General features: G+C 42.7%; 1 protein-coding gene across 1 annotated transcript in view; it reads left to right on the top strand.

Annotated features, from left to right (window-relative positions):
- The window catches only part of LOC149281451 (cell adhesion molecule DSCAM-like), a 196,343-nt gene that overhangs the window by 140,463 nt on the left and 29,809 nt on the right, over positions 1-26,071 (top strand). Inside the window, exons 23-28 of the mRNA XM_089499302.1 lie at positions 1,503-1,666; positions 3,140-3,238; positions 6,272-6,460; positions 8,651-8,941; positions 14,985-15,161; positions 23,288-23,318. Coding sequence (XP_089355428.1) covers positions 1,503-1,666; positions 3,140-3,238; positions 6,272-6,460; positions 8,651-8,941; positions 14,985-15,161; positions 23,288-23,318 — 951 coding nt within the window. The remainder of the gene's footprint in view (positions 1-1,502; positions 1,667-3,139; positions 3,239-6,271; positions 6,461-8,650; positions 8,942-14,984; positions 15,162-23,287; positions 23,319-26,071) is intronic.

Below are 26,071 nucleotides of genomic sequence, written 5' to 3' on the forward strand. Positions count from 1 at the left end.
AATAATCACCAGTAGATCAGGGTTCTTAAAGGGGCAGTTTGCGGGTTAGCTGTACATTAACTACCTGACTTTGTATCGCGAAGAGCTGACCCAGACATACCGTACTTGCTCGATTATAAGACGAGGTTTTTTTCAGAGCAAATGCTCTGAAAAATACCCCTCGTCTTCTAATCGGGGTCGTCTTCTAATCAGACCTCAAATAGAGTCTGATTAGGAGACTAAGATCCAGATCCCCCGCACCGCTGCAGGGGACCTGGATCCTCCTGTCTCACCCCCCCCCCCCCAATCATACACACTTACCGGTGCTTCCTGCTGTATTGCCGGGACAGCGGGTTGACGTCTACGCGATCCGCGTAGACAACGTCCGCTGCAGCCGGAAGGAGGTGTGGCTAGCAGCGGGGGTTGTCTGCGTCCGTCGCGTAGACCTTCCCCGACTGTCAGAGATCTCTGGTCTCTGACAGCCGGGGAAAGTATACGCGACGGACGCATACAAACCCCCGCTGCCAACTCCACCTCCTTCCGGCTGCAGCAGAAGGCGACGTCAACCCGCTGCCCCGGCTGGAAGCACCGGTAAGAGAGGGCTGAGAGGGGAGAGAGGAGAGAGGAGAGGGGAGGGGAGGGAGAGAGTGTGTGTGTGTGTTAGTTAAATGGGGGCATAGGGCATTTCTGGAGTGGCGTTAAGGGGGCATTTAATGGAGCACTCTGCCTCCTGAAATGCCTTATACCTCCCTATATGCCACTCTGCCCCATAATATGCCTTTTAACCCCCTAAATGCCAGAGTGGCATATAGGGGTATAAGGCATTTCTGGAGGCAGAGTGCTCTATACAATGCCTTTTAACTCCCTTAATGCCACTCTGCCTCCTGAAATGCCTTATACCTCCCTATATGCCACTCTGCCCCATAATATGCATTTTAACCCCCTAAATGCCAGAATGGGATATAGGGGTATAAGGCATTTCTGGAGGCAGAGTGGCATATAGGGGGTCAAAAGGCATACCATGGGGCACAGTGGCATATAGAGGGTTAAAAGGCATATCATGGGCCACAGTGCCATATTGGTGTGGCAAGCCTGGGGGCAGATGTGCGTAACTGGGGGACAGGCTGGAAAATACAAGAAATAAAAACAAAAAAAATATTTTTCTCAATCATAGCTTTTATTAAAAAAAATAGTTTACATGAATTAACATTTACTGGTAAAACTTTTTTCCTTTAGGGTCGTCTTATATTCAGGCTTTTTCTTTTTTCCTAAGTTAATATTCAGATTTTGGGGGGTCGTCTTATAATCAGGGTCGTCTTATAATCGAGCAAATACGGTATTTCTTCTGCAAAATGGGCTGAACTGACCCCGTGAGATGTATAGCTAATATAAATGGGTGACTGGATACATGTTGCAGACTTCACTATGCATTATGCAGGGCCAACCCTTAATGTCTTCCCCCGTCCTTGACTAATTTCGATTGTAATTCCTTTAATTTATGATTTTTGTTTCCTGTGAGGTAGTAACGGGACGCCCAGTCTTGTGATGATTGACGGGCGGAGAAGCATCTACAGCAACGGAAGTTTTATCATCCGGACCGTTAAAGCCGAGGATTCGGGGTACTATAGCTGTATCGCCACCAACAGCTGGGGGTCTGATGAAATTGTGCTGAATCTGCAAGTCCAAGGTAAGTGATGGATAGGCCAAGTGGCTTTAGTTTTTACCATTTTCTATGTTTTTATGAAATTTTCAGTTTTTTCCCCCAAAATCCCCCCAAAAATGTACACTTTAGCAATTATATAAATCATTACTGGTACTACATATACACACAGTGGCTAAGACACACTCCATACTTCCCAAGTGTCCTGAATTTCGAGCACTGTCCCACGTAGCTGCCAAAAGCGGGACAATGGGGATCATGGGTCGGCTGGGGAGAGCCTCCATAAAATCAATGGTGGTCTGTGCTGTTGCAGTATAGACCCTCTCAGCCACCTTGCGATGCTCTGGGGCCATCTTGCGATGCTCTGCAGCCGAGCGCTGGGTGTTGGCTCTTCATGTTTGGGGGGGTGCTTCGCCAGGCTTTTAGAACGCTGTATCTTCTTATATAAGGATGGAGATGTGTAACGCTGATAGTTTGGCATCATATATGTATATTAAGAGCTAAACTTCCTTTTTTTTTTCCACCCCAATCATGCAATCGGCTTGCGGATTAGCGATTTGCAGACTTTTAACAGTAACATGATTTTTTTCCTTTGAAGTCCCTCAAAACAGCGAGCTCATTTATATGGTAATTGGAGCATACTCTTTCTTTAATTGGCATAAACGTTTGAAACTCCAGGAAAATGTTATCCTCGTTATTGCGTGTTTATGTTTTAATATATATTGTTTGGCCAAAAGGTCAAATCTAAGTCTTCATAGAAAAAAATATATTTTTAAGGTTTATTAGCTGTGTTTCTATAATTTCATTTATTTGGAAGTAGATTCCGTTCATAATAATAATGGGAACTTTCATTTCTAGTTAACTATATTGATCAATAATTCTCTTGGAATTTTTTTTAATGCCACCAACGGGGTGGCTGTTTCTGTGGTTCTCCCGTAATAATGGAGGACGACGGCTGGGCTGGGGACGGACATGATGTAGAACTCTTCGGGGGGGGGGCTCTGTTCCTAGGAATCTCTCAGGTCTGCCATGCTTGTTTGTTGAAGCCGGCAACCCGAGTGTCTCAGAGGAGGGACAATGTTTCTAGAGCCTTCGGCAGACGATCACAGGAGGCGTTCTGGAATGCTGGAATATCGCCACGTTTGGGGCATTGTGTCATGCATATAAAATAAAAAAAATTTATTTAAAAAATATATATATATAAATTTAGATGTGTATATATTTATATATATTTATTATATTATTATTTATTGTTTTATATAGCAGCATCATATTCCACAGGGCTAAATCACCTTTAATATCCAGCCTTGCTATACAGGGTGTTTTTTTTTGGTTTTTTTTAAACTGCGTTATGAAGAAGTCATATCCCCCTATCTGTCATTCAACCAAAGGTAAATTTGTTCATTATACACTAGTAAATATACAATATGGCGTCTTAAATGCAATTGTGAGATGTGTTATGACATATAGGTTTTATAAATCGTTTAATTTTTAATCTAGTACCTCCTGACCAGCCTAGACTCACCGTGTCCAAGACCACGTCTTCATCCATTACTCTTTCCTGGATACCCGGAGACAACGGGGGAAGCTCCATCAGAGGTATGGTGGCCTGGGGGCTACTTCTCTCTTTTTTTCGAACAAAAATAACAGATTTTCTATGTATGTGGGTAGCCAAGGAGGGCCAGTGGGTAGCCGCTAATAATCAACTGTTTTCCTCCAGTACTATAAACACATAAGGTTGTGAAGATTCTGAAGCACCTCCAGGTCCTATCAGATTTACATGTCGCGCATGGCAGGTACTTCTTATCATCACTTTGTGTTGACAAAGTTAACATTTGGAAAGGCTTAAACATGTTGCCTAGTTGGAAAGTGTTTCTTTATTATTCACATTTGACCCACGTCCAATTTCTTGAAGGCCACCCCTCTCTGGAGGAGGTTTCTTTTCTCTCCTTGATTCTCTGGTGGGGGTTCTTTCCAGTTTACCTGCTGTCCATTCCCAGTCCCATCACAGTAAAGTTTCCATCCCTGTTCCTATCGAGGAATCCTTACTTTGACCACCAACCAATACAGTTGAATGACAGAGTCACCCGGAAACAGCCAAGTGCGTTGTCTATCTGCCAGCTTATCATCGATCCCAAAGTGTCGGACGAGCTTGATGGAGAAGTTGGCTTATGGTAATGCCTGCTTGCCTGTTGGGCTATTTAGTCAGTGATGCAATCAAGGGAGCAACGGACTCAAACCCAACCAAGATGGCACTTGGGTTATCTCCAGTCCAGAGAACCAGTTGTGTGAAGGTTCCTTTTCTCTTTAATGAATTGAGATCAAGCCCTTCGTCGTTGAGGAGCTTTTTGTATGGATTCCCTACGGGAGAACAGGACATGTCTGGCTGCTGCAAATAACATGAATAAAATCATTATAACATTTTCTTGTTTCCCCAAGATAACGTTGTTTATTTTTAGAGTAGATGTGTACGCTGCTGTTATTTTTGTCCTGTTTGTCGTAAGATCGGGGATATGATTTACAAGAGCCAAGCAGCATCAAAAGGAATCAGCGGTTTAGCGCGTGGTTTAATCTTGATATGCTGTCTTTGGAACGTCAAGGCGTTCTAGCTGTCGCCGGCGCGAAGACACTTCCGAGGAACCTTGTGACTCTGACGGCAGCTCTTTGATCTTATCTCTTTATATCGAAGTGTCAGATGTTGTTAAGCCGGTTCTGTCATTCTGTTTTGCGAGATTCGGGGTAGCCGTATGAAGCAGATGCAGTCCCTGGGCGGCCGGTGCGGCTTTAAATGTTCGTTACCCGGCTGAGTGCCTTTTATGTGGGTTGTGCGTGAAGCCAATCTGCCCCTCAGGTTAAAAGGATCCTCTGTGTCCCGTTGGACCTCCTTGGTGCCCACTCTCCTTACTGTGTAATGAAGATGTTACAAGAAATACGTAATTTGGGGGCGAGGTATATTTTTGGGGCACTTTTCTATTTTATTATTAAAAAGTTTTGATAAGACTCTGTGAACTGCGTTATATTTAATGACTGGAGGATATTATGACCAGGCTCGGACTGGCCGCCGGACAAACCATGATGGGCCGTTGCCCAATGTATACACTATATATATAATCAGAAAATCTCATAATGTAGAAGTGCACAATTTCTGTATACATTTAATTCTGTGTTTGCAGTATAGCCAAGGGGAGCTCCCACTATTTTTTTTATTATTAGAATCAGATAAAAAAGAAATTTTCAATAATATTGGAATTTTTTTTATTCTCATTTTTTAATAATGTTTTCAGCAGCTGCATGTTAGCAGTTTGTATGAGTTCTCGCTCTGGTATCTGATCCCCAATCTACGCTCCGACTCCTTATCATACTGAATGTGGGAAACAATGGAATGGCTCAGTCTTAATCACCCAGCTGGACATTCTGACTAATGAACGTTAATGGAGGAACGGACTTCATTAGCATTGCCATAAAGCATCAGCTCAGTGTAGTGTTTGAGGGGGGGGAAATCACCCAAAATTGAGTTCCTCCTCTCCCCTAGGTTTAAGTCCATTGTAGGGGTTGAAGCCCCATCGGTGTCTCTGGACCTCTAGGTGACATGGTCTATACCAGGGGTGTCCAAACTTGCGGCCCTCCAGCTGCTGCAGGACTACATCTCCCATACTCCTCAGCAAGCCCCTTAGCTGAAAGAGCATTATGGGAGATGTAGTCCTGCAGCAGCTGGAGGGCTGCAGTTTGGACACCCCTGGTCTATACTTATGCCTTCTTTGGTGCCTCCACTTGCTGGCCAAAAGTCGTATACCTCTCTTTTTATTTAAACAATATTTTTTATTTTTGTTGTTCTTTTTGGCTTGGCAGCACTGCTCACACCACTGTTAGGTTTTTGTTCATGGTTAACTGACCCATTTGTTTTATTCTATTCTGTCACTGTACATGTCCAGGTTTAATACTTACATTGGCTGTTATTTGCTTAATGGTCTTTGCAGATTGTATCGATATCATCTCCTGTCCATTTCATTGAACCATGCTAAATACTGGTTTTTGGCGTTGTCCTGTCTAGCAAACGTCTACATCATTGATCTCTGTATTCTTGTTATACATTTGATCATTGTGCTTTCACTTCTTTCCACATATGCTCTCGATGTATTATCATTGGCTCATACATATGTATCAAATGTCAAGCACCTATTGTATGAAAATACACGCAAGTGGCTCCTATTTCAATAAAACAGAATTGAATGAAAGTCACCCAAAATATCACATGACAACAAAGGGGATCTTCAGGCCTGCAGAAAAAGGGAGTTATGTGCTAATACAAAGAGAATATTACCACTTATCGAGTGTTAATAACAAATAAGCAGGAGGGTCTTAGCAAGGATATGGAGGGGAACACATGGTGAAACTGATAATAACCAAGATATTTCGTAATGTTACACCACGATCATTTTTGTTGCGTGGCGCCATAGCTTGGGTATCATTTAATCCGTACTTGAATTTAGAAAGAGGCGTTCTAAGTCTTTACTGTTTATGCTCCCAAAGCGATCTGTTTTTAAATGTATAGTCCTGGTACCGTGTGTGAAGTTGCTGTTTGTTCCAGGCTCGCGTTCTTCATTCTTTATGGTCTCGTTTTATTTCTTGCAGGGTATATATTACAGTACTCGGAAGATAACAGCGAGCAGTGGGGCAGTTTCCCCATCAGCCCCAGCGAGCGCTCGTACCGGCTGGAAAACCTTAAATGTGGGACTTGGTACAAATTCACGCTGACGGCCCAGAACGGCGTGGGGCCCGGACGCATCAGTGAGATCATAGAAGCTAAAACCCTTGGGAAAGGTACTGGAGTCTTGTCCTGCACATCCAAAGCAGGAAGTAATTACAAGTTATCACGTTCTTTTTATTTTATCTTGTATTTTTAAACCCAAATTTAGCGCTTGCATTCAGTAAACCGATGATCTTCTGTCTGGTGAAGGAGGCATCAGGGAGTGGGAATTAAGGTTTTAAGGAGTGTTTTTAGAACTTTCTGGCTCAAAATATAACCCCCCCCCCAGCTTTCTTTGTCCTTTTCTTAAGAAAACAAAATGGGAACGATAACCCTTCTATGCCAGGTGACTGGGGCCAGACTGGAAATGGCAAGGTGGCCTAGGCACGTTAAGGCTGGTGGCCGCCAAATGACGTAAGCGCCATTGGCCGCGCACTCCAGCACCCAACCTGCTGCTGCAATGGCAGACCGGGTGAGCATGGAGCGGTGTAAGCCAGTTGCCCTCCAGACACTTGCCCTATGTGCCATATGGCCAGTCCATGTCTGTAAATAACACAGTGATTTCAAATGCAACCTAGGAATACACATTATTGTCGCTAAGGCCATTATTGCCATCTGCTCATCCTGCCGCTCGTTATGCTTCTGAAAAACGGATTCTGCGGAAATGCAATAAACATCTAGCGACGATACAACTAATTCTCTTTGAGAAGCCTTTCATTGATTACACGTAACGTAGTATCTTCCCTCTTTTACCTCCCCCGTTAATTAAATTATCGTGATGTAGCAGTAAGAGGATAACAGCCGGCCGCGCGTTATTTGAAGGCTGCTTGCTCGACTGTCGGCAAAACTCCTGCAGCTGTCTCTGGTTACATTTGGACGTGGACTGCATTAATTGGCCCAATTATTACATCCTTTGATATTTGCTCATGTGATCCATCTAATAACGCAGATATATTAGACCTGCTCGGCCACTGCTGCATTTAAGTCATCGATTCTCACGTTATGAAAGACTACTGTCTGTCTACTCTTTCTCGGTTTGTATTTCTTTTTGGGGGAAGAAACAGCCCAATCAGGACTTTCAGAGGTTTTTTTGTTTTTTTGGGTTTTTTTGCCAATGACCCTAACAGAGCAAATTGCCCTCTCCGTGGGTTCTCCGTCCCGCCGTTCCCTATCGCCCTTCATTGCATGCTGCTAATCCAATGGCTTTGTTTAAGCCGCTGTACTGCAGGTTACGGGGCCGCGTGTTCCATTTAATTGCATGAACACCGATACTATGGGGCGTTTATCCATATTCCGGGCAGCTATTGTGTAATAGAAAACCCGTCCAGGTATAAGAATTCAGGTCACCGCTGCGTTCGAGATACAGATTTCCTTTCTGATAGGACTCGTAGTCTATACTTGGAGCTTTCAGCCTTATAAATATTTATATATTAAAGCTGTGCTCGCTTGACGACTATTTGGATAAATCCAGTCTTTGAGTTTTTTTGGTTTTTTTTATATAAATTAAGTATAGCATGACTTTTATACAACATATACACTAAAAGTTCAAAAGTTTGGGGTTGCTTAGAAATGTCCTTACCATGTATGGATGGTAAGAAGCCCCTGGGATCCACTCGCTGGTTGTTTGGGATTGGATAAGCTTTAAGTCGGTCTCTTGGATCTATTCCCTAATAGGAGAGCTGTGTTTCAGCTCATGAAGCTCCAGCCTCATTGAGCTTGGCTGGCCCTGTGTAATGCATAGTTAAATCAGGTATCTCAAGTCTCCTCACCCATTTAATTATACATTGTACAGGGCCAGCTCAGCCCTTTTTTTGCTGGAGAAACCTGCCGGTATGATCCTTCAAATTGAATAGAGAAGCGGGAGAGCTCCAACTCCCACAAACTCTCCCTTTAGTGAATTAGCCCCTCTCAATATGCATTATATGGATTCATTGAAAAGCATTAATAATTTCAGGGAGATTATCCTCTTTTTGTGTTTTTAATAATTTTATTTATTAGTTTCTTCCTGTTAATTATGTTTTATGAATCAATGGCGTATCCATAACTTTTAACACTCTGTACTGCTTTTATATATAATATATATAATCAATATATTTATATAAATATATAACTATAATATACATAACATACTGTATATTTAATATTTAATCCATTCCTGATTCTCAATGTGTCATTAAATGTGTAAAAACATTATTAGAAATCAGTTATTCTTTGTGTAAGTACTGCCCTTAATTAGTCTTAAGTGACAATTAATATCTCCGTAGAACCGCAGTTTTCCAAAGAGCAAGACCTGTTCGCGAGCATCAACACCACCCGCGTGCGGCTGAACCTGATTGGCTGGAACGACGGAGGCTGTCCAATCACGTCATTTAACTTGGAGTACAGACCCTTTGGCACCCCGGTGTGGACTCTGGCGCAGAGGACCTCATTGTCCAAGTCCTACATACTCTATGATCTCCAGGAGGCCGTGTGGTACGAGCTCCAGATGAGAGTCTGCAACAGCGCGGGCTGCGCGGAGAAACAAGCGAACTTCGCCACCCTGAACTACGATGGAAGTAAGTGCCTCGCTGGTTGTATCCATAAATAATCTGGAACACGCAAGAAACCTATAATGTGTGAGGCTATAGAAGTGTTCCTTGACTCCTGCTCCACCACATGCGCAAGCCGTTGCTGAAATGCTACCTACTTCTGGGGTGGAACAAAAGTCACAAAACCATTTCTTTTATTCTTGGTTATTTTTAGATTTTTTGCGGATCCCACTAGTCCGTGTGTTGACGGTGCAGCAGCTATAGCTATGTTAGCCCAAGAGGACATAGAATCTTTAGATGAAGTTGATATCTTTTATTGGGTCGACACTGGGGGGCCGGGGGGGTAGGATGTAACGTAACATAAGCTTGCAGGATCTCAGAGTTCTCTTATTCAGATGGAGATTGAGGCAAAAACCCAGAGAGTTCCCAGGTACGATAATTCCTAGCCAGCTATTTCTCCCCGCCATATTGGTTGGGGCATTTTTATTTTCCCCAAGTAAATCCAGAAAGGAGGGGCTTGATCAGGCCTGTGACGTACATTGGGGGCTATGGCGCACCATATACAAAGTTTTTTCTGTGCTCTGTGAATTTAGTTTTTACGTAACCAATGACAGGTCCGCTGTGTAAGTAAACTTTTATCCTTCAACTGTACTTAAGGCACAATTTTTATTTGAAATTACATTTGGAATCTGCCATCTGATTATTTACTTTGAGACTAAAATAAACAGTTTCCCTTTTTTATATATTTTTTTATTTATTTTTTCCCCATAAATCATATCAAATAATTGTATTTTCTAAATACAATTGAAGCACTTCAGGTGGGACGCGTACTTTTGTGTATAACCTCAGGTGGCACTCGATTTAGCGCCCCAACCCCCACCAATAAAAAAACAAACAAAAAACAAAAAAAACCCTGTTGGATGCGCTTTGCATTAAGTTCTATTTGGCTTGGATTTTGACAGCGGAACACGAAGATTTATGATCGTGATTACTATGTTTGATGCTCTTGTAAGGCTAATGGAGATCTATGTCTCGGATACCGCGGGGAGACGTAGATTGGGAATAACATCCCGCCTTCCAGAGTCTCAGCATTTCTTCAAAGTGCAGGCGAATTAAATTTTATTATTGTTCCTGTTGGCACTCGGAGAGTCTTGGGTTGTGATTTTAAGTCTATTTAAAGGGACAGGACCCATTTAACACAAAACAGTAATTGGGGTACTTGGAAGAAAAAAAAAAAACAGCAAATAAATAAACTCCAGCACCTTTCATTATACAATATGATATACAATTATTTACATTTTAAATGACTTCAGACTTACTTTGGGGGGAAAAATGTCTGCAACTCTTAGTTTTATGGAAAAATTCGTTGTTTTTTTTATTCGCTGTAGTCAGGTAAAAAAAAAACAAAAAAAAAAAACCTAATAAAAACACTAAAAAAAATTCTACTGATTGCTACTGTAATTACATTGTTTGCCGGGCACTAATGATAACTTGGAAGACTATAATTAAGAAAAATAGATATCGTTTTGGGTGGGCTGACTTTTTTAAAAAAAAATTTATTCTAAAATTGTGGAAATTATTAGCATTTATATATACAGCAAAAAACTAACCATCTGTAGCTTGAAGCCACGAGACAGCTGGAAAGGAAGAAGATATGTTTCCGAGCTCCTTAGTGAATAAGAATCGATTGCAAGTGTTACTGTGCCTTTAATTCACCTGTGTTCAAGCCAAGGAAACTTTACATCTTGAATTAGCTATGGAAGGTCTTCTAGTATAATTCACAATCAGTAGAATTGCTTGCAAACGTTATACAGTGTATGGGGGGATATAAAAAAAAAATCACCCAGTGACCCACCATCTAAAAACCCTAAAATAAGGCAAAAACTGTTAGTTTTACCTTAATAATTTGTTTCGGAGCCACTAAACTAAACAAAGCAGCTCTATAAATGAAAGAAATTGTAGCTAAAGTTATCAAAAGGCTGTCACAAAGAGCTTCAGCACACGGACAGACAACAAATGATTTATTCATTGCGTCTCGTCGCTAATGACCAATTAATTGTCTCATAGATAAAGGCGACGGAACTATAACTCCGAGCCGGCCCGGCGCATTGTTTTCCCCGTGACAATTAGATTCCAAAATGTCCTTTTCTTCAGCCGTTCCCCGCAACATTTAACTTTATTCACCATAAATAGAGTCTTTTTAACATCTTCATAGAGTATTGATGGTTTTATATAAGCTTCTCCAGCAGAGCCCCCCCGACCTTTCTGTTTCTGGAAGATTGTTATGCGATCCACTATTTGTTATGTCCTGTTTTTTACCCGTTGTACAGTGCTGCGGAATATGACGACGCTATATAACTGACTCCTTTCTATCAGGACCAGCAGTTTGAGCTCCAGCAGCCCGTGTGTTGGATTTGACCAAACGTCCCCCCCCCTCCCCCCCCGGTGTATCAATGAGCCGCGCATGACCCTGTCGCCGGTTCATCGACCACTGCAGACCGGGAAACCCCCATAAGATCTGCGGTTTTGGAGATGCTCAGACCCAGTCGTCTCGCCATCACAATTTGGCCCCCAGACTCGCTCAGATCCTTACTCTGCGCCTTTTTTCCGCTTCTAACATCAACTTTGAGGACGAAATGTTCACTCGCTGCCCGATATATCCCCCCACTGACAGAGTCATGATAACGAGATTATCCACGTTATTTACTTCACCCGTCAGTGCGCAGAATGTTATGGCTGATCGGTGTATATACAGTGTATATATATATATATATATATATATATATATATACACACACACTAGAGTTCAAAAGTTTGTCAGTTTATTTATTTTTTCTTGTTTTTGAAAGAAAGGCAAGTTTGACCATTAAAATAACATGAACTGGATGAGAAATCCAGCGCAGGCGGGGTTAATGCTGTAAATGAATATTGTAGCTGGAAACCGCAGATTTATAATGGAATCTCTTCATAGGCGTACAGAGGCCCTTTATCACTCCCATCACTCCTGTGTTCCACTGGCCCTTTATCACTCCCATCACTCCTGTGTTCCAATGGCCCTTTATCACTCCCGTGTTCCAATGGCCCTTTATCACTCCCATCACTCCTGTGTTCCAATGGCACGTTGTGTTCGCTGATCCAAGTTTTAAAAGGCTAATTGATTGTTAGAAAACCCTTTTGCAATTATGTAACAGCCAGAAATGTCCTTGTTTTCCACGAGAACAGCTAAGTGACCCTAAACTTTTGAACAGCAGTATATATATATATATATATATGGAATTCCATAATAGAAAAGTTTTTAAATTAAAGTTTACTAACAAACAGTCTTCTTCAGTGAAAAGTTTTCTGAAACTCGTCTTTTTTTCCTTGAATAAAAGTTCCCTATCCAGAAACCCTTTGCATGCTCCGTGGCTGGCCCCGTTACAGATGGCTCCGGGGCTGATTTAATACAATAAACTAATTAGTCTGGTCCGGGTGCCCGCGGAGCCCCTCGTTCCGTGCCAGTTTTCCGCTGTTTTCCATTTTTCGGTGTTGGCAGAATGTAGTAGGAAGCAGCTACCGAACCATCGACTCCCCTAATGTGCAGACGCAGCGCAACATCACCGATTTAATAAGTAAATAGGGAGGCGCCGCGGCCCAGCGGGCTCTCTCCATCTAACGGACCACCGGACCGATAACACAAAAAAGCAAGTAAAAATTATACATCACCGTGTATTATTGAGCGGTGGGAAAAAACTTGGCGGATCTAGATGGGCAATTATTGTAAATGCCCCTGTGAAGCTGGGAGAACAAAGGCATACATGCTGTGTTGCACAGCGCTGAAGAGTATGATGGCGCTATATAATTCAATAAATAATAATAATGCGCAGAGAAACCCTTAAGGCCTGACTCCTCTACTGTACATGTGATGTATGCAGTTTCCTGGGTCCCGTAGCGCTATACAATGGGTGGACAGGACATAACATAACATAAAGTAGTATATAACATAACAATTTGACTTACAGAGACAACAGGTGAGGAGGGCCCTGGTCACAGGAGCTTACAATCTTACAATATAAATGCAAGAGGCAAGCATCAGAAGGAACATACCGTATTTGCTCGATTATAAGACGAGGTTTTTTTCAGAGCAAATGCTCTGAAAAATACCCCTCGTCTTATAATCGGGGTCGTCTGATAATCAGACCTCAAATAGGTCTGACTATGAGACGTCTAAGATCCAGATCCCCCGCAAACACACTTACCGGTGCTTCTGACTCCCCTGTCATGCAGCCGGGGCAGCGTGTAGATGTCTACGCGTTTTGCGTAGACAACTTACGCTGCAGCCGGAAGAAGGTGTGTCTAGCAGCGGGGGTTGTCTGCGTCCATCGTGCAGACCTTCCCCGACTGTCAGAGATCAGAGTTCCGGCACCGGTGCGGGGAATTCTCTCTGACAGTTGGGGAAGGTCTGCACGATGGACGCAGACAACCCCCGCTGCTAGCCACGCCTCCTTCCAGCTGCAGCGGAAGTTGTCTAAGCGAAACGCGTAGACATCTACACGCTGCCCCGGCTGCATGACAGGGGAGTCAGAAGCACCGGTAAGTGGGGGGGGGGTGTTAAATGGGGGGCATAAGGCATTTCTGGAGGCAGAGTGCTCTATGAAATGCCTTTTAACCCCCTTAATGCCACTCTGCCTCCAGAAATGCCTTTTAACCCTCTATACGCCACTCTGCCTCCTGAAATGCCTTAAACCTCCCTATATGCCACTCTGCCCCATAATATGCCTTTTAACCCCCTTAATGCCAGAGTGACATATAGGGGTATAAGGCATTTCTGGAGGCAGATTGGCACATAGGGGGTCAAAAGGCATATCATGGGGCACAGTGGCATATAGGGGGTATAAGGCATTTCTGGGGCAGAGTGGCAAGCAAGGGGCAGATGTGCATAACTGGGGGGGCAGGTTGGAAAATAGAAGGAAATAAAACCAAAATATTTTTCTCAATCATAGCTTTTATTAAAAAAAATAGTTTACATGAATTAACATTGACTGGTAAAACTTTTTTTCCTATAGGGTCGTCTTATATTCAGTCTTTTTCTTTTTCTCCTAAATGAATATTCAGATTTGGGGGGTCGTCTTATAATCGAGCAAATACGGTATAATAGTTCAGGCAAACTGAGACATTATTAGCGTGGATACTAAGGGCCTGTTTAAGATAAACCATTTTTTTTTTTAAATGTTCCTGGTTTAAGCGACGTATGACTGATAGAACCCCCAATGCGGACCACCCACTTATATGGCTTTTAACTTAATGAAAACTACCTATTTTTCTCCAATTCCTATCATTTTATGAACTATTTTATCTCAGCAGAGCTGAATTCATTGGCCTGTCCTGGATGGGGTCTCTATTTCCATGTCCACCAAACTGAGTCATGTGACCAGTTACTAAAACGGCTGCCGACGTCCGCGTAAGATGCCTTTCCGCTGCATTTTAGAGCGTTAGAACTATTATCAGGCACCCAGTGGTCACTCACACTACATGAGTGACCATCATAACGCCAGATGTTCTTTCGGTGGTAAATTCAGCCACGATAGTGGACGCCACAATTTGGGGATATTGAGTGAAAGAAGAAAAACTTTGCAAACTCTTTCCCCTTTAAACAAAACACTTTGGTTACTCGTAAAAGATTTAATTAAGGTTGACCAAGGCAACCAATATGCTTTGGTCTAGATTTAAAAGTATTATTAATCTAGATCAACAGAACGGGCCACAACATCAGCAAACCCAACTGTATGAAGAAAAGGCTGCTGAATACCGTCTCCGGATGGGGAAATGCGGTTCTGTTATCTAAAATATATTTAAAAAAAACTTGGGTATATTCAGAAGATGCTCTATGGATTAGTTCCGTGCTCATCAAATAGACGTCAGCCTCAAATTGAGACCTTTATTTGTTGGGTTTCTTTTTTAATGATTGTTATGAAAGGAAATAGAAGGAAGACGCGATGAGTTTGATGTATTGTGTTTTGTCGTTCTTTGCAGTTGTGATGTAATGTGACATTGTGGCCCTTCCATTCATGCATTTGTGTTACTCTTATAGGTACAATCCCACCGCTGATAAAGCCCATAGCGACAAGCGAAGAAGGGCTTTCCACCAACCGCGGGATCAAAATGCTCGTCACGATCTCCTGCATCCTGATCGGCGTTCTGCTCCTCTTTGCTCTGCTGCTGATCGTACGAAGACGGCGGAGAGAGCAAAGGTTGAAAAGACTGAGAGGTAAGACATTTTGGTGACAATTCATAGCATTTTTACTGTGTATATCTGCAAGAGGGGTAGTTTCACTCCCTGGCAAATAAGGGTTAACTGCTGGCATCATTCCCCATCATAGTTATGGCTTATGTCAGGGGCGTCCAACATGCGGCCCGCGGGTCCAACATGAGACCTCGAGGTACGGCCCGCGTAAGATCGGCAGCCAGGGCAACCGATCTTACGCAGGCCGCACCTCGAGCCCTGGTACAACAAGAGCCCTGCTACTTACCTGTGGGAGGGTCTTTTGTACTGCATAGAGGAAGCAGAACCCAGCAGAGTTCATGTGACATCACATGACTCTGCTCCAGTCCTGCTTCCTCTGTGCAGTACCAGAGAACGCAGAGGGAGGCCGCGCCCCCTGCAGAAGTCTGTGAGCGGCATCGAGGAGCTGCAGTGCAGGTAAGGGGGTGGGGAGGGTGTTTGAATGAGTATGCGTGATTGAGGGAATGAATCTGTGAATGAATGAGTGTGTGCGTGATAGCATGGATGTGTAAGTGCTGGAACCTAGGCATGATTGCTAACAGCAATCACAGCAAGCACAGTCCCATCATGCCTAGGTACCAGCATTTTCTGGTTGCCTGAGTATCATAGGAGTGTGATTGCTGTTAGCAATCACACTCCTATCATGCCAAGTCATATTGCTATTTTTTTTTGTCCAATTGTAGTGTGTTACCTGCTTTTATTAAAAAAGTGAGTTTTTATTATTATTTTTAAAGGGGGGGGGGTTATTTTCGGTTTTGGCTAAGTGAACGGTGAATGTTTTGGTCCAGAATTTTCATTTTGGTGCATCCCTAGAATAAATAGAACTATTTCATTTTTAATTATCCTGAATCCTGAATTTTTAGTCACAAAACTTTCTAGGCCCAGAAATCAGTGAGAGGAAAAGTAAAGGTTTTGTGTCATTTACTTTATTTTAATCTGCATATTTTATTAAAGGCCATATTTTCTCACAGTGAAAAATGAGTGCGGCCCCCGCACGTATACAATTCTGATGAAGGGGCCCACTGCAGAAAAAACTTGGACACCCCTGGCTTATGTAGTCAAAGAGCCAAAGAAGAAAGAAGAAACGTATTTCTACATTGTTGCATATTTTTGGCACTCAACTTTATTAGAACTTTAGCTAAGATGTAAGGTTAGAAAAAAGGAATTCAAGCAAAGAAGCAAAACAAAATGTTGGTGTTTATTAACCCCTTCATGACAAAGCCCGTACATGTAAGGGCTTATCACAATGCATTGTTTTTCATGGGTTTAAGGACAACCCATTGTCCTTAAGGGGTTAAGACAATTACTTTAATCAGGTGCCTCTTGTAGTTAGAAATAAGTTTTCAAACATGCGCTGTTTTCTTTAAAAAAAACAGTTTTTGCTGCATAATATGTTTTCAGGCAGCTGCATGTTAGCCATTTGTATGAGTTCTCGCAGTGGAGTTCTCGCGGGGGTTATATTACTGTATACAGCGCTGGGTGTTATTACTGTAAACAGTGGGGGGGTATTACTGTATACAGCGCTGGGTGTTATTAATGTATACAGCGCAGGGGGGGTTATATTACTGTATACAATGCAGAATCCCCCATTCATTTGCAAGGGGGACACGATGCAAATTTAAAGGGACCTCTCAGCTATCACATGCGTTGATGTCGCATGCAGGGGCGTAACTAGACGCCTCAGGGCCCGGGTGCGAGAATCTGTTAAGGGCCCCCCCCCCCCTCACCCCCCCCCCCTCACCCCCCCCCCCCAAAAACATGATTTTTACCCAACAATTATTTTTCAACTAATTCAACAAATTCAATTTACATATTGAATCATATCTGTAAAAAAATCAAAGAAAAAGGGGCGCATGTACAAAGGGCATAATCCAGGGGTGTCCAAGTTTTTTCTGCAGTGGGCCACTTCATCAGAATTGTATACGTGCGCGGGCCGCACTCATTTTTCACTGTGACAAAAAATATGGCCTTTAATAAAATATGCAGATTAAAATAAAGTAAAATGACACAAAACCTTTACTCTTCCTCTCACTGATTTCTGGGCCTTGAAAGTTTTGCGACTACAAATTCAGGATTCCCTAGATTTATTCTAGGGATGAACTAAAATGAAAATTCTGGACCAAAACATTCAGGGTTCACTTAGCCAAAACCGAAAATGACCCCCACCTTTAAAAATAATAATAAAAACTCACATGTTTAATAAAAGTAGGTAACACACAATTGGACAAAATTAGCAATATGACTTGGCATGATAGGAGTGTGATTGCTAACAGCAATCACACTCCTATCATACCCAGGCAACCAGTAAATGCTGGTACCTAGGCATGATGGGACTGTGCTCGCTGTGATTGCTGTTAGCAATCACACTCCTATCATGCCAAGTCAGCCAATACACGCTGGTACAGGATGGCTGTAAGTGATGTGCAGACCCCATACTGCTGGCAGCATCAATACACAAGGGGGGCAGCTAGCCAGGTTTCAGCATGTACTGGCTGACTTGGCATGATAGGAGTGTGATTGCTAACAGCAATCACAGTCCCATCATGCCTAGGTTCCAGCACTTACACATCCATCCAGTAAATGCTGGAACCTAGGCATTATGGGACTGTGATTGCTGTTAGCAATCACACTCCTATCATGCCAAGTCAGCCAGTACATGCTGGTACAGGGTGGCTGTAAGTGCAGACCCCATACTGCTGGCAGCATCACTACACAAGGGGGGCAGCTGGCCAGGTTTCAGCATGTACTGGCTGACTTGGCATGATAGGAGTGTGATTGCTAACAGCAATCACAGTCCCATCATGCCTAGGTTCCAGCACTTACACATCCATGCTATCACACACACACACACACACACACACTCATTTATTCATATAATCATTAATTCACAGATTCATTCCCTCAATCACACACACTCATTCAAACACCGTCCCCACCCCCTTACCTGCACTGCATCTCCCTTCGATGCCGCTCACAGACTTCAGCAGGGGGCGCGGCCTCCCTCTGCCTTCTCTGCTAAAGCACAGAGGAAGTAGGATGTCCCGTGAACTCCGCTTCCTCTGTGCTGTCCAGAAGACCCTCCCACAAGTAAGTAGCAGGGCTTGAGGTGCGGCTCGTGTAAGATCGGTTGCCCTGGCTGCCGATCTTACGCGGGCCGCACCTCGAGGTCTCACGGGCCGCATGTTGGACGCCCCTGCCTTATTTAAAAAAAAACTTAAAAAAGATTTCGGGCGGCCCCTTGGCTTGGGCCCCCCTGCCGCCGGGGCCCGGTCGCAGTCGCGACCCCTGCGACCCCGGTAGATCCGCCACTGGTCGCATGCGTTGAAGCATATGATGAATTGCATAAAATGCAATGGTTAGTAATCCAAGTAGAATTGGAGTGCCCCATTAAGTGTTACTTGGATTCCTGCCCGTTGCGTTGTGTCGCGCGCTGTTCATTGAGTAAGTGTTACCCTGAAGAAGGCAATGCTGGCGGGGAGAACAGTAGAAAGGTGTCTTTCTGGAGCTCGGCTCTGACATCTATTATTTACATGCCTCTAAAAGGAGCCCGCTGCGCTGTATCTCTTGTCCGGCATCATTTTCACCTCTCCTGCCCGATCGCTGCTAGCGTTCTAATAGCCGTAATGTGCTCCTTTATACGCTATCACCAAACACATAATCACCGGCCCGTCATCTTGGAAGAATAGCGTTTGTTGGCGCTGGATATCTGTCTCCTGGTTAAAGGGATGTTTGACATTATTGGCAATCGAGTGACTGTTTATCTCTAGTGCGTAAGCGTTGGCCCGTTATCCTGAGATATAAGCTGTGGAGCCCACTCCCTACGTCTGCTACGTTCAGGCATTAGCCCTCCCGTAACCAGTAGCCCCCTGGGGGCTATAACGTGGCATAAGAGGGCTGAGGCACGGCAGCCTTGCAGAGGGTCTCGCACACAAATGCTCTGCAGAGTATGGAGAAGCTGCGGATTCTTCGATAGAAGTCATTCGAAAAATTGACACGACTTTTGACACGTATACAACGGCCCCTTTTTGTTACTTTGTTGGAGGTGACGTATTTTAATGCACCAACGTAGAAAAAAGATGTAAAGTTACATCGGCTTTCTGGATCTCAGAGGTCTCTTCTTCAGAAGGAGACCTCCGAGGTCCCAAAAGCTTATGTGATTTTACATATTTTTCTATTATGGCCCTATAAAACCTATCCCGTTTCATTAAAGTCTTCACTTTCTCTTGCGCTGACATGGCTGTATGCGTTTTTTGTTCCTGTCTTTGGGGGTCAGAGCACTCACCTTTCTAATGGCAGATGTGACGCATGGCTGAAAAACTGGGCAAAAAGTGACATTTTGCTCCTGTGGGAGTTTCTGTAAATATTGCAGAATTTCCCCCTTTTCCCGGGTAAGTCTGTGGGGTAGCGAATTCCACATCTTTACTGCTCTTACTGTAAAGAACCCTTTTCTCTGCTTTAAGTGAATATTCCTTTCTTCGAGTCTGAATGGATGACCTTCTGCGGAGTCCATTAATGAACACGTCACCAGAGAGCGGCTGGTGTTATACCCCCGTAGGTATTTGTTTGATGACATCATATCCTCTCTAAGACGCCTTCTTTTTCCTAATATAAACAAACTCCAATTTCCTCGCCTTTCTTCTTTACTAAGGTGCTCCTTTCCTCCTATTAACTTTGTTCCCTCCTCTGCACTTCGTCAAGCTGTAGACGGTTAAATACTGAAATGACACTCTTGTAGAGTTCTTTGCACACATTTATCACAGTTGTGTTTATTGCCGGGGAGGAAGATGTTCTTCTTCTCTGTAGGAACATGTTGCTTTTTATTACGTTGTTGCAAAAAAGAAATTTCATTGCCTGCCCAACTGGCGCTATAATCTCTCATTAAATGGCCTTTTTTTTGTTATCCTCGCCCCCACATGCTCCTGAACGTTGTCTGATATCATCATCTTTTTTCAAGTGATCGTTCCAAATTCCCGTATATTTTTTTTACAGATCATTGCGTTTTTTATTGATATCTTTTACAATATGTCAATAGTACGTTTGTTGACATTCAATACAAGCGATCGGCGTTATGCAGTTAGAGTAGAAGAAGAGGTAGATACGGGCTTGGTTAAGACATAGGTTTGGATACGTGTTCTGATAACATGTGGGTCAGGGAACTCTTGCACCTATTTATCTGAGGAAACGTCTACCTTTTCTTCTGTGGATGGATGTTGACACGAAAAGAAGAGAAAAGGGTATAGGAAAGAGGAAGAGAAAAAAAAGAGAAAGAAAGTAAAGAGTGGAGGAGAGATGGGATTAGAGGACTGCATTGGGAGACGGGTCCTGTGGGACCCGCCAAATAACTTGCGGGTGCGGGTGGTCTTTCTGGGGCTGCGGGCGGTCAGGCACTGCACCTGTGGGTCCCGGTAATCCCGCGCAGTCCCGCAAGGATGCCTTCTCGCTGCTCCATTACAGTGTCTCCTATCTTGCTCCGCCCATGAACAAGGCGGAGTCACATGATGTGACGTCACTTCCAGTGACTCCGCCTTGTTCCTGGGCGTAGCAAGATAAGAGATACTGTGAGGGAACAAATCGAGGGCAGCCTTGCGGGACTGCCCGGGAAATCAGGTAAGGAGGCGGGCGGGATTGGCCACAAATGTGGCGGGAGCGGAACACCCACATTGCTGGAGCGGGCGGGAGCGGGATTAAAAACATCGGGTGTGCTGAGTCGGTGTGCTGACGGCGGAGCGTGAAGGGTTCTCTGGGGTGGTCACATCATTTTGTGTTGAGGGGTAGAGGTGTTTATGGCTGCGGTCATAGGTTCCATTTCCATGCTGTAATAAAGCAATCGCCTCTTCGTATTTTGGTGTCTTATTTGTGCCTTTGAGAGACTTTGTCACCGTGAAAATGTCTAATAATAGGTGGGCTTGGAGGTTCATGATCCTCTCTGGAAGTAGCGCCAACAACGCTTGTTCCGGGTTAATGGGCTGTAACTTGGGGGCAATCTTCTCGATTTCTTACATGGTTTGTGACCATGAGGGTTTGACGTAAGAACAAGACCACCAAATATGAAACATTGTGCTGGGGTCCCGCAGCTTCTCCAGTACCAAGTACCACCCCGCTAAGTACTATCTTCTTGTTCAGCTCCATATGGTTTGTGCCTGACGAGAACTTCGGAAGTAGTTTTCAGAGCCTTGGACACATTGCGTCTTGGTGCGGACGCCCTCCTCATCCTTTTTTTTTTTTTCCCCGCTGGATGATATGCGGCAATATCTCCGGCTCCACCGAGGCCGATATTCCATTGTCGAACGCTGAAACGTATTTGGGTCCGGTCGTTTGGTTTAATCGGCCTAATGATTGAGATTTTAACGACAGCTTCTTTTGTCTCTCACCATTGGTTAGTAAGGGTCTCAGTTGACGATATCTGTAAAAGTCCTTCTTCCAGAGGCAGATTTTGCCACAAGTGTCTCGAATGAGGCCGGGATTCCATTTGAAAGCAAGCCTTGTAATGTTTTGGTGCCGTTAGTCATCCAGCTTTGTAAGGTCAGGTCTGGTATCCTTTCCATGATTGATTCCCACAGAGTAGCTGTTTAGTTTTGTTTTTTGCTCAAATTGCCTTATTTTTTGTGACGCTTAACCCTTGTGTGAAACCCGCCAGCGGGTTTTGTTTAGGCTTATGAAGAGTTAAGGTCACTATCCAAATTTTTGTTTTAAGGAGTGTGGCTAAAGAGCGTAACCATTAGCATGGGGCTTTACAAAGAATCTATAGGGGGTCTTTCTATAGGCGGATAATATATTTTATTTAAGTTTAAGCTTCCTGCTGTTTTTATACACATTATTGATGACTTCAATTTTTTATGGGAAGACGTCGGACCTTCGTTCTCGATGCTTTGGTGATCCTCCTTATAAGAACAGGTCTAGCTGTTATAATGAAAGTACTTTATACTTTCTCTAACTAGTCATACATACTTTTTGTTAAACTATACATTTGTATTAAATATAATAATAGATATTGCTTGTCGCTATTATTTCCGGAGGAGAAATATTCACGCCGCACGTTGCGTGGCGTTTAATTGTTCAGTGCTGACGCCTGTTCTGAAATGACAATGATCGTCCGTGTGTGAAATTAATTCTAAATATTAATCGTTCAGGTGTACGGTAACACTTTTACACCAAACTCCCTACTGTGCGATCGGATTATTTATGGATCGCTATTAATCCTGATATGTTCGCCCTGCCGTGAAAACATTTATTTAAAGAGTTTTTTTAGTAACATCAAAAAAGTTATTTTTTTGTTAATGTACTTTGTCCCTTTTGCTAAAATCAACATAATTGCAGGTATAGTAAAAAATTAAATGTATTTTATTTGCATTGTAAGGGGGTGTTTGGTGTTAATGCTCTTGCATGAGAATGTTTTTAAGAGTGTTTGGTCTATGATGTCATCTGCTATTAATTGTGGAGGAACCACGGGAGAAATTAAATTAAACATTGATTTGAACCTTGTCTTTATTCTGATGGCTCTTGGTCAGAAAACCAGATTATAGAGAAGAATTCCAAAACGACAGAAAAAAATCACAGGATTTTTTTTTTTTTTGCCGAAGGAAGAAGACGAAGAAACCCTGACTAGGCAGAGCTTCCCTTTTAATGAGAAATATATTCCAATAATCAAAATATTTTTTTATTCAATTTTTTTGCGTTCCTAATGTAATTAATGAATGTGAAATATATATTTATATTATTATAAATAACACAATTTTTTTTACATGCCCCAAAAAACATTTTATTATTATTTATTATTATTATTGTTATTATTAATAATAATAAAAAAAATCCAATTGGTTTTGAGCTTTATGAGTGGAAAACCACACAGCATGTTTAAGCCCTTGTGTGAGTGTAATAAAATATTTATATTTTAAATCAATTTCCCTTATTTTATTTTTTGACAAATAAGACACAAAATGTTGGTTCTCTGTCAACGCTGAATTAATACGGATTATTCATGTATTGTAAATTGTTTCATTTTATGTGTATTATTTTCCAAATCAGATGACGGAATTATTTTACTATTTGATTTTAAATGTCCTAATATGTGTATTTATTTTTTATATATCTATATATTTTTTTTATTCCAGATGCAAAAAGTTTAGCTGAGATGCTCATGAGGTAAGCGTTTACGAGTTCTTTGTACCAAACCTTTGTAAAGTAGACAGAATTCTGGCCCGTTTTCCTTCAGTAGAATTTGTTGGAACTCGCGCATGTTTTTTTTTCCCCCGCTGTTAGACGCTGTGAAATATAAATGAAGGCTTTTGTTAAAATAATTATATTTTCCCTCAAGCTAGTTCAGCGAGGGGCAAACCAAACACCCCGTCATTTAGTTTTGGCCTAACTGACAAAATGATTATCCAGTTTTTTGGTATTTTTATCTGCTCTGTAAAAGGGCCGTGAAACCTATTTTGTTTTTTGTTTTAGAAACAAATAAAAACAATTTACATTTTGATTTATTTAATAGTTTTCATAGAATTCTATTTTAGCTTCCCGATTAAGGTACCCAAGCTGCGTACATCCCAACTGAATAAATCTAAGACAAGACCAAGGACTTTTTGCGCTGGCCAGGGCCGAATTGAAACCCCCACCGACCCTAAAGATTGAGCTCTGGAGCTCAGTTCTCGCCCGTTTAGACAGTGTATGTAAATATACATAGATTAAACTTAATGCAGCTTGTGCATAGCACTGTACATAGGTGGCAGTGAGTGCCAGCCTTGCTCCAAACATCTTGTCACTTGCCAGGGCCATCTTTATCTAAAAACAGTTTATGAGTTACATATTTATACCCACACATCTTATCGGTGTTATCTTTGACCCTAAACACCTTGTCTTTGCAATCTGCATGCAACAATTTTTAAGTTAAATTAGGGTACAGAACTGCCAAATAAAATATTTGGGAAAAGTGACATCATATCTTAAACTGCATTGGTATCTGTACAGAGAGCAGCGTGCCTGCGCCGTTAGAAGACACTTAGGAGATGTGTAATATGGGGAAATATTTTATTTACTATGAGAATCTGTAGAATTGATGGTCCGAAGCCCAGTATGTTGGCAGGTTCCCAGCGCTCCATCCCTTTCATCTTCGTGATCGTGTAGCGGCTGGAAGTAGTGTCTTCTAGAGGTGCTCATTTCAGCGGCGTTTAGAATAGAGGAGCATATAAATGATGATTTCTAATGGTGTTCACGACTGACCTTCTCATGCTGTGCCCCGAGGGGACTTCTCTAACACTAAAGAAGATAAGTGGATGCCTCCTACTACTCATTTGGCATTTTTCAAATGATTATTTTTAGCAAGTATTTCGTCTTCCATGCAGAAAATCGAAGCTGTGCCAGGTTCATAGCCCAACACGCTGCCTAAAACATCTTTTGGAGCAGATCAGCCACATCTCACAAGCCCTACACGTTATGACACTATATAATCCTATGTAATTAGTATTTATGGGATAAGCAGTGTATGTATTAGAAACCCAGCTTATTTGAACAGCCGCCTTAAAGCGACACTCCAGCCATCGCATGCGCTGTAGACCTGGGACTGGACGCGCAAGGGGCAGGACTAGCTGCATAAGGGGTGTGGCTAGGTCCCAACGCCTGTAAATTAATTTGGTACAATGAGGAATTGGGCGTGGTCAAACACTATACACCCACCCAGAGACTCCGGGTCAAACCTGGAGCATCCCCTAGGTGTGCCGATTGTCTCTAAGTCCTACCTTTTTCGTGTACATATTAAGCAGAATTCTCTCCATATTTCGGTGCTTTCTCCATTCTAGGTCCTTGGCTTGCGGGAGTTTGTGTGGCCGAATGTATCTTCTACTCACAGTACTCAAAGCAAGCCAGATTCCGTGCTGGTTTTGGCAAGAGTTCCAGGAGGGTCTTACAAGACCCCCCTTGTGCATGGACAAAAAACACGCCCTTTACTAGAAAGCACAATATACAGGCAGTGTGGGGCAAGGAAAAAAAAAAGGCTCACCAGGTTCTAGTATTTAATACTGTAATATGCATTGTTTGTTGGTGGGGCTGTATGACACACTAACTGCCCCGGCACCTGCATCAACTTACATATCCCCTATTGTTAAGTTGCTGATTGTTGTTGATTGCTTTGGGCAGCCTTTGTTGGGGGGCGGGGAGAAGAGAAAGACCTTCAGCATGGGATACTTAGCCTGCTTTTTGAGTGAGTATCATAAAATTCGCTACAATAATTCCTCGGGCAAAATGTAGAAATGTAGTAGCGTGTATCCAGCAGGTGGCCGCACATACGTCATTTATCAGCTGTTGGCCTTAAATTTCCAGGGCCGAATTAAAGCCCCCACTGACCCTGCATGATTAGCAAGCGAAAAGCATGCATTTAGCTGTGCAGAAGCCCCCATGATGAGCGCCATGGCTTGTAAAGCTCTGTGCAGACCTCATCAGCTCCAAGAAAATAAAGAACAGAAAGTTCTAAAAATCCTTCCAATCCATTATTCTTCGGCTGAAAGTTTCATTGCAGCCTCAATACCTAAAATGTGATTATTATTGAACTATATATGGACCTTCCAAAGAGGAAGGCAAAACCGATATCAATTATTAGCCACAAGAGTGATCTGTCCTTTGTGTTTCGGTAATTGGAGATAGAGGAGCAGGACCGCAGGGCTGTGAAACATCTCACTTATTGGAGCTTAACAACTGATTATGACTTCAGACAGAAATATATCCTGTAGACGCTACTAAAAAGTAGAGCTGTGTTTAGTATTTTGCGATCATTATTCATTTTCACAGCTCAGTATATCCTATAAAAGCAACAAAAAATAAAAAATAAAGAACAGCAGAGTTTGGCTGGCGGGACATCATTTTGAATACGTATAGAAGAAACACAAATAGGGATTTTAATAGATCCT

This window comes from Sceloporus occidentalis, unplaced genomic scaffold (genome assembly GCF_023333645.1).
Source record: "Sceloporus occidentalis isolate IW3139 unplaced genomic scaffold, rSceOcc1.0.p SCAF_132, whole genome shotgun sequence".
Classification (NCBI taxonomy): Eukaryota; Metazoa; Chordata; class Lepidosauria; order Squamata; family Phrynosomatidae; genus Sceloporus; species Sceloporus occidentalis.